The following is a 9,317-nucleotide window of genomic DNA, read 5'->3' on the forward strand; positions in this document are numbered from 1 at the left end:
ACACCAGTTGTTTCACACCTCCAGGCCTCTCTCTGCTCATGCTGTCCCCTCTTCCAGGAGCACCCTCTCCCCCACCATCCTCATCCAGGGAACCCCATCACCTACTTTGGCGTCGGCTGGGAGAAGTTACAAAAACAAGACACGTGAAACCTATCAGTTATTCCTAAGTCACTGGAAAAGCTCCATTTCCCAGATCAACCAGGACAAAGAAAGCTACCTAACTGGGCATGTATCCCTTTTCACTTTGGCTGCTAGGAAGCTCAGAGTAAAGTTCACAAGTAATTATGCTTAACCTTGAGCACTGTGTGCCTGTGCTCCCTCCCTCCTTCCCTTCCTTTAGTCAGTTTCCCTGGTCCTACGAAGTGATCTCAAGTGCTAGCTCTATTTAGACAGACAAACCCCTGAGCCCCAGGATTCCGCCTTCAGGTGTGGGGGACAGCTGAGGCACTGAACTGGACACTGGGAAGCTCTGCTCCTTGTTGGCTGTGTGATCCTAGGTAAGTCCCTTCCCCTCTCTGAACTGGACCAGGTGACCTGCAAGGTCCCCTGAAGCTCTGAGAACACAGGTGTTCATCCCAGGACAACCCTCATAGGGTTGCAGATGAGCAAACAGCTCAGAGGGGTGAAGCAACTTGCCCACACTCACACAGCTGGTGGGTGGGGAGCTGCAATTTGAACCTGAGTCCATCTGCTTCCCCAGTCACACTCTTCAACTACCGGCCCACGCTCACCGTGCTGTGTGACCCTGAGAGGCTCCTCCTTGCCAACACCCTGCCCCCCACATCTCAACCTCGGAAAGACCCTGAGAGGTGGTTTCGATTTTTGAAAAACAGACAAAACCCAAATCTCATGGCAGACAGCTCACTGCTTAGGTTCATTTGGAGAGAACAACCTTGCAAAGAAAGACGACTGGCCACCTGTACTTTCTAGCTGTTTTTTTGTCCCTGGGCAAATCACTTAGCCTCCCCGAGCTGCTTCTCTATCTGTGAAACGGGATCATTTCATCTGTCTACAGCCATGAGGAAACAGTGAGGGCTATTCTCCAGAGTAACTGGCCAGGGCTCCTTAAAAATGTCAATGGCACACACACAAAAAAAAAACAAAAACAAAGAAAGGGTGGAGAACCGGTCCAGATTAAAGAAAGCTCTAGTGGGTTGAACGGTGGCCCCCAAAAGATAAATCCATATCCTGGGAATGTGTCCTCACCTGGAAAAAGGGTCTTTGTAGATGCAACTCAACTAAGGGTCTTGAGACGAGATCATCTTGGAATACCCTGGTGGGCCCTAAACTCCGTGACAAGTGTCACCGACAGCCACCAGAAGCAAGAAGAGACAAGAAGGACCCTCCCCTAGATTTCCAGACAGACAGGTGATCTGCCAATACCTTGATTTCAGACTTCTGGCCTCCAGAACCGTAAGGGAGTCATTTCTTTTACGCTAGTTTGTGGTGATTTTTTACACAGGCCTAGGGAACCAACACAGAGGCCAGAGAGACAGAACAACGGAATGTGATGTGTGGTTTTGGATTGAATCCTGGGCCAAAAATAAAATAGTTATAAACGTCAATACTGAGGCAATTGGCAAAATATGAATTAAGGCCCACAGATTAGACGCGAGCATTGGATCAACGCTACTTTCCTGATTTGATCACTGCCCTGTAATTAGGCAACAGAACATCCTTGCTCTTAGGAGGCACCCGCTGAAGTACTCAGGGACACTGTGTCTGTAACTTACTCTCAGATAATTAAAAAAAATAAAATATGCACACACACCTAACAAAGCAAATACAATAAATGTTTATAGTTGGGCCATCTGGGCAAAAAGTTTACAAGAATTCTCCGTACATTCTTGCAACTTCACTGTAAGTTTGAAATAACTTCAAAATAAAACTAGGGCTGGGGCGGGGAGAAGGCCATAATGGTGGTTCAAACAGTGAGGCTGGGAGCACAAAACACTGCTTCTCCAGAAAGCTGTCTTAGGTTTTGCTCGGCACCCATGACCAGTACACCTCCCTGACTTCGGTTCTCTCACCAAACGACCATGTGTTCTTCTTATCACAGTCCTACTAGATCCCTTTTTTGCCTTGGTTGCCAGGAAGCTCAGAGCCAAGTTCTCTACTAGCACGGAGGCCTCTCTGCTTCCTTTGTGGGCTTCCTGAGGTAGTGAATAAACTTGGAGGTGGTCCTTGCCCTACTCAGGGCTGGGTGAGAGGACCCTGCTCTCTCAAGGCCCACCCTACTGCTCCCTGGCTTCCTGGAAGCCTCGCCAGGATTCCCACTTTGTGTCAACCCAGGGAGGGTGCTCTGGCCGAGTACCTGAGCCTCAGTGTCTCATCTGTAGAAGGAAGGTACGAGCTACCGCTCAGCCCACCTCCTGGGGGAGTCAAGATATGAGATGAGATAAGGGTACCCAGGCCACAGAGCGATGTGGGCGCACACACAGGAGCTTCTCTTGACACCCTTGGTGGGCCTCTACCACTGGGGAGATGGAATACCCAAGTGAAGGAAGGGCAGAAGCACCAAGATCCCGAGCCAGGCCTGGCCCCTGCTCCCCAAACCGGCCCGGCGGCTTCAAGTTACCCTGTTGCGGCTGTGGGCTGTGGTTACAGGCGCGCTTTGTCGGGCTTAGAACAAGGTGCCTCTCTCCCAGGCAGGGCCTCCAGCTGAGTGCGGTCCAGGCCTCACCCCACAGAGCCCCTGGTCTGTGATTGATGGGTCCAAAGGAACGGGCTGTGGGAGCCAGCCAAGGCTCCCCTCTCCAGCCCCACCCACCACGCGGCAGGGGTCTCTGGCGGCCGCACATTTAACCGGCACCTACCGCGTCCCAGGCACCGCACAGCGTTCTACCCATCCTGGGTCTCGCTAAAGGCCCTCGTTAAAGCCCCAGCTCAGGACCTCAGGAGAGAATCCTGGCCTCTCCAGGCCCCACCCCCCTCAAGTGCAAGAGGACAGTCTCCTCCAGGGCTGGGGAGGACAGAAAGACAGGTGAGAGAGCCGTGCACAGAGCAGACGCAGCAAACGTTCCCAAGCTGGCTCGGCTCCAGGAGTGGGACGTGAGCTCCCTGAGATAATCCTCGTTTTCACCTTGGCTGTAGGCGCTGTGATTATCACCAGGTTACAGATAAGGAAACTGAGGCCCAGAGAAGGTCAGTGTCTTGCCCCAGGCGCACCACAGCCGATCCTTGGGGGACCACACTCACAAGCGATACTACTGTCCCTGTTTCTCAGAGACGTTAAGTGACTTGCACGTGGTCCTACAGCAAGTCAAGGGTGGAGCCAGGACTCAACCCCAGGCCCGTCTAGCCCTTCCGGAGCCACCTCCCAGGACAGGTGCCCTCTCTGTGCCCCAGCCACAGAGCCCAAGGCCCGAATCCCACAGCCTCATACCCTGCCTCTCGTGATGAGGCCCCAACTGCCAAACCAACAGGCCACCCGTCCCCTCCTCAAGCACCCACGATGGCTCCCCGCTGCCTGCCTCCACTCAAGGCCCCTGCTATGTGGCTATAACGCTGGCCACAAGCCTTTCCTCAGGCCTTTGCACACTCTTCTTTCTGCCCCAGATGCCCTTCCTCTTCCCTCATCCAGCCAGGAAACTCCTGCTCATCCTTCAGACCCCAGTCTAAATGTCAAATCTTCCCTGACCGGCCCCTCCCTAGCTCATCAGGCCCTCAGCAGACTCCCATAGCCCCTGCTCCCCTCTCTAAACTCCCCTGGGACTGAGGACTGTTCTGCAGATTCCTCTGCTACGGGCCCTGCCATGTCAAGCGGAGAAGCCATATCCATGGGGAACACTGGTTAGGGAGAAAGTGGAGTGAAGTTAGGTTTGCATCGTAGGGAGCCCTGGAGATGAACCTGAAGGACAGTGAGAGCCAGCTGGAGTTGTGTTTGGTGCTCCCCGGAGTTTTGATTTCCCCCAACACAGCCGCTTGGCCTGCAGCTCATTGTACAATCTGCAGAGAACCTTCCCCTGTATTTCCTCACTGACCCACAGCGCTAGGAAATAGGCCAACTGCATTCTTCATTTAACAAATGAGGAAACCGAGGCTCAGGGAGGCCCTGGGTGGAGGCCGCAGCCCTAGCCCAGACCTTCCAGCTTCTAAGTACCAGCCTCGCGTACCCGGGATGCCAGCCGTGGCTCCAACGGCTGGGCCAGAGCCTACGTGTGGTCACAGTCGCCGTGAAACAGCAGATCCTAGATCAGAAGCCCCAGAAGGGGCGGGGGTCGGGGGGTGGGGGAATCGGTGGTCTCATCACCATTGCATCCCCAGAGCTCAGAGCAGGGACACTCAATAAACATGTGTGGATAAATTCGTGAAGGGACAGCAACAAGCACCTCCCCCCCCCCCCAAGGTCTCTGTCTGACTTTTATATTTTGCCTGGAAGTTTCAGGAGTCAGGGCAAGAGGCCAGATCCCTCCCGGGTGAGGGCGGGGCACCAGCTCATCTTGTCCCTTTGAAGACCCAAAGTCCTCCACAGAGCACAGGCCGGGGTGGCTATGATCCTAGCTTCGATCCTGGCTTCCTGGCGGCTCCACATCGGTGAGGCACGCCTACCGCGTGGAGGGATGCTAGGATCAGAGCCATGGCCGGAAGGAGCCGCCCGTGTGGGCAGCTGATAAATGTCAGCAGCAGCCTTCCTCCCAGCCTCCGGTCCCCAAAACTGGGCTATGCAGAGCGAGGTACAGCTGCTTTGCTCCTATTATCTCACATAATCCTCAAGCCTAGGAGACGGGAGCTGATACCACCCCCATTTCGGGCAAGGAAACAGAGGCCGGGTGAAAGACCTGGCCCGAGGGCCAGGATGTGAACCGAGGCACGTGACCGAGTCCACGCACTGAGTCACCGTACCGCCCTGCCTCTCTGCGCCTGTGGACTCTGCATATGTACGAACTCCCACCTGGGGAGGCAGCTGTGGGCAGACCCTCGCTGTCAGTCAGTCCTTCAGGCCACAAACCCCAGTGAGCACACCTATCGGGACTCACGGGGGATTCGGGGAACACCAGCCAGGGGACCCTGCCCCTGAGGAGCTCAAGCCAGTGGGGAAGACAGACACAGTCCGGGGAAGGGGAGCAATGGAAAGTTAAAGATTCACAAGGGGTAGGGATGCCCTGTTCCTACAACCTGGGGGCAGAATGAACTCTGCAGCCCCTCCTAGTCCACGGTACCACCCCCACCCCTGCAAGTCGTGGACAGAGTAAACAGGAGGCAGATGGTGGAAGCCAAGGCCCCACCCCAGCTCCTCCTCGGCCTTGCTGCTCAGACACACACACGTACACATGTGTATGCACACATGCGCGCGCACACGCGCGCACACACACACAGTCACCACAGCCCCTCGGGGGGATCTAGGGGACAGCTGCCCCCCAGGCCTTGACCCGGTGCCCCGCAGGCCGTGCTCGGCCCACCGGGGAACCCACCACCTGCTTTTCCTCACCTCTGCTGACACAGAAAGAGAGAGGGAAAGGGGCAGCCAGAGTCCCAGGATGTCTCCAGGGCGCCCCCAGCTCACCCACCGTTGCTGAGGGGATGGGCAACCCTGCTGCCCCCCACACGGCACCCTGCCCAGCTGCCCCACTCCGTGGAGTTCCCTACTGGGACCCGGGCACCCGCTCTACCCAGGTGGGGTCTGAGCACAGGCCTAGCCCTCCCGGGGGGCCGGCTCCCGGTGCTGAGGCTTACCTGCCTGCCGCCCGCCAGCCGCCCCGCTGGGATCTGAGTGTCCACCTCCCTCTGGGTCCCCTTCTCAGGAAGTGGGAGGAAGTGGGAGGGAGTGGAGGAAGTTCTGCAGCGGGGGGCTCCTGGCTCGGAACCGTGGGGGAAGTGCACCCAGGAGGAGGGGCAGGTGGACAGCAGAGACACTTTCCGTGGAGGAGACACAGTCCCGCTCCCCTGGAGCTAGGGGCAAGGGCCACGGAAGAGCCACAGAGCTGCGGGGGCAGCGAGGGAGCCTGGGACTCTACCTGTCGTGGCGGTCTATCGGGGCCCACTGAGCACTCACGGATGTGCCGGGGGCAGGGGAGCCACGGTCCCGGCTGGCAGGCCAAACCCCCGATGTTCCCCCAAGTGCCAGTCCCTGAGCTGGGGCCCCCTGGAGTATAGGAGGAGGCCTCCTGCAAAGCCTGTACACCCCAGATAAGAGTCTGGTGCCCAGAGCCTGAGCCGGCCTCCCGCAGACCCTGTGGAGCTGGTGCAGCAGGAAGCCTGGCTAGGGTCTGCTCTGGGCATTTTGGGCTACGTGGGGACCCCAGCAGGTCAATCCCTGCCCACCTCTTGGACAGAGGGGGCCGTGGAGCTGGTGAGTCTCCTAACTCACAAGGGGGTTGCAAGGGGGCCTTGGCAAAATGTATGGAGCGGCCACATGCTGGGGGCACAGTGACAAATCCAACCAGCACCAGCTAGAAAGTGAGAAGCGCTGTGGGAAAACAGCAGGGGTGGGGGTCCTGGGGCGGGGTTGAGTAACGAAGGAGGAGGGTCAGGACGTTACCCTCAGTAATGCCCACAGGTTTGCCCTGGGCAAGGCTGCTCCTAGGTCTGGATGTCCCCCAGAGTCCCGGGCTGGGCCACAACTGCAGGAACAAATACCCGGAGGCCAAGAGAACCATTTGCCTCATCCTGAGCAGGAGCCTCACAGAGCCAGAGGGAAGAGGCAGGCGCCGTCCAGGTCCCAGGCGCCTGGGGTGGAGGTGGCTGCGGACGCAAGTGGCTCTGGGCCTAATCCTCTTGATGCCCGCCCTGCCACTGCTCCCGGTGCCCAGCCAGCTCCCGGGACCAGAGCACGTCCGGGGGCGGGGGGCAGGAGGGAGGCTGGAGCACCCGTCCCCAGGCCCTCCACTGTGGCTTTTGAGAAATCCCAGAGAGGAGGCGGGCAGGGGAGGTGGGGGAGGGAGGCACCGGGAGTCCCAAAAGTGACAGCATGATGGTGGACTTTGGAGCCCCACGAGTTCAGCACCACCACCCCCAGCATGGGAAGGCGGCCAAGTGTGAGTCGAGTTTCTTCATCTGTGAAACCGGGTTCCTCGCGAGGGCCTCACAAGTCTTGCAGCCCCGCAGCAGCAGCAGGCAGGGGTGCAGCGTGGTCACCGGCGCCCGGAGAAGCCACGAACCCTGCCATGCCGCCACATCGCCCGCACGCGCCCCCTCCCACATTCACGCGCTCGCAGAAACTCTCACACACGTGCACTCGGCCACACACCCTCTCACTCACTCATACTCTCCTGTACTCGCACCTCACACCACACCCACTCCGTATGCTCACACTCAGCCACACATCTGCACACACACACACACACACACACACACACCCGTGGGCGCTCGCGCACTCTCGTGCACGCTCACAGTTCACAGCACACCCCGCCGTGTCATGTTCACACTCGGCTACACACGTGCACTCACCGACTCGCGCGCACTCGCATTCTCACACGCACTCTCGTGCACACTCGCACACTCGGGCACACGCCAACTTTCCCAGCCACACCCTCTCTCCCACCCTCGCTCGCAGGGCTCACGCGCAGCCCGCTCCGCCCTCCACGGGGCGGGACCCGGAGGGATGCGGGTGGCGGCGGGGCGCCCCAGTGCCCGTCAGCCGGGTGCCCGCCGCCCGCACGCCCCTCGGGAGGAGGGCTGGGTCCCGGCCATGGAGGGCCGGGGCGTGAGTCACGGCGCCCACCGGGCACGCGCGGGGCGGATGGGGGGGCCCCGTGCTCCCGACCCCGCGGCCCCGTCCCTGCCCCCCGCGCCCCCCGCGCTCCCCGCGCCCCCTCCCCGCCTACCGTGCTCAGCTGGGCCCCCATGGTGGCGCCGCTCCTCGCTCGCTCCGCCGCCGCCGAGACAGTCGGGCCGCCGCGCCCAGGGCCCGCCCCCTGGCGGCGTCACCCCGCAGGAGGGGCGGGGCCGAGCGGGCGGCCCCGCCCCTCACGCCGCCGAGAGGAAGGGGCGGCGGCGGGGGGACCCCGCGCACGGCACGTGGCCCGCGGTGGGGTCGCCCCGCTAGCGCTCGGCCGGGCCCGGGCCCTCTGGGCGGCCTCGGGTGGGACGTCGGCCTTCCCAGGGCCCCCCCTCCCTCCCGCTCGTCGCTAGAGAGGGGGAAGGTGGCGCCCTCCCGCGATGGGATCCGGAACTTAAAATCCGGAAACCACCAGGCCACGCCTGGCCTAACTTCGCAGGGTGGCCCTGAGCGCGGTGCTGGGCCTCACAGGCCTCCATATTCCCGACTCGGTTTAGCTCAGGGCCCCTCCAGGCCAGTGAAGGTGCTGTTCTCTCTCTCGGGGACACTATCCCCAGCTGCCTCAGGGCCAGCCCTGGCTTACTGTTTGGCTGTCAGGTCAGCTGTTCCCTACTCAAGTCCTGCCCTGCCCGCCCCCCCCCCCCCAAAGGCTGACCCTGTGTCTTCGTAGCACTTCGCTTGGAGCTGAAGTCATCCCGTGTGTTGTATCGGGGATGGTCTGCCCCCAGCCCCACCGCATCCCAGTGGACTGTGGTCTCCCTGGGGGCAGGACTCTGCTCTGAAGTCCCTTGCATGCATGCCCGGAGCCTAGCACAGAGCCTGGCATACAGTAGGTGCTCAATACTTGTTGAATGAGTGAATTTAACAGTATCTCCTCTGTGTAGGCCCACGATGGTCCCTGGGGGGCCCCTCTGGCCCTAGCCTCCTGGAATGGTCTTGGACCCGGATGTGAGCTCCTGATAATCTGACTTGGTCAGGCTGCCAGGTGATGTGTTCCTGCAGCATGGTTCTGGCCAGGCGGAGAACTGGGCCTTCCAGGCAGAAGGAACTGGGCAGAGCCTGGAGGTAGGAACAAGGTGGACAGACACAAGGTCACAAAAGCGAGAGGGACTGGAACAGTGGAGCTGGGGGCACAATGGTGTGATGTGAAGTCGGGATGAGGCAGTATGGGGGCCTGGGTGGAGAGAACTGGAATGTGGGGGACTGTGGGGAAGATTTAGGCCTGTGGGGGAGTGAACAGCTGGTTTTAAAAGGGAACTGGGGACAGCGTGGAGAGAGGGACAGAGAAAGAGATCTGCTGCCTTAGACTACAAGGGTAAATGTGAGAGCAGATCAGTTAGGCATGATTTCAGTTGTGTTGGTCACATTTTAAAATTAATTATTATTATTATTACTATTATTTAGTAATCTCTATGCCCAACATGGGGCTCAAACTCACAACCCTGAGATCAAGAGTCGCATGCTCCACCGACTGAGCCAGCCACCGACTGATCAAAATTATTGATCACAATTTTAAGATCACAGTAGTTCTGTTTCTTTGGAGAGGGAGGGCTAGATTTCTCCCCAGACTCCACGGGAACTGCTCACCTCCTGCAGG

General features: G+C 59.3%; 1 protein-coding gene across 4 annotated transcripts in view; it reads right to left on the bottom strand.

Annotated features, from left to right (window-relative positions):
- LOC124501436 (NADH-cytochrome b5 reductase 3) overlaps window positions 1-7,843 on the bottom strand; it is a 28,384-nt gene extending 20,541 nt beyond the window's left edge. The window contains exon 1 of one of the 4 annotated variants that reach the window (XM_047065617.1): window positions 7,767-7,843. In XM_047065617.1, coding sequence (XP_046921573.1) covers window positions 7,767-7,787 — 21 coding nt within the window. In that variant the 5' untranslated portion in view covers window positions 7,788-7,843. Of the gene's footprint in view, window positions 1-5,676; window positions 5,751-5,957; window positions 6,064-7,766 lie in introns of those variants that run through there. The other 3 variants (XM_047065620.1, XM_047065618.1, XM_047065619.1) reach the window with 3 other exon arrangements.
- Window positions 7,844-9,317: the final 1,474 nt, after the last annotated feature.

The sequence above is a fragment of the Lynx rufus genome, unplaced genomic scaffold, assembly GCF_022079265.1.
Source record: "Lynx rufus isolate CCGP_SWC_20201006 ecotype Redwood Valley unplaced genomic scaffold, mLynRuf1.p SCAF_7, whole genome shotgun sequence".
Taxonomy (NCBI): Eukaryota; Metazoa; Chordata; class Mammalia; order Carnivora; family Felidae; genus Lynx; species Lynx rufus.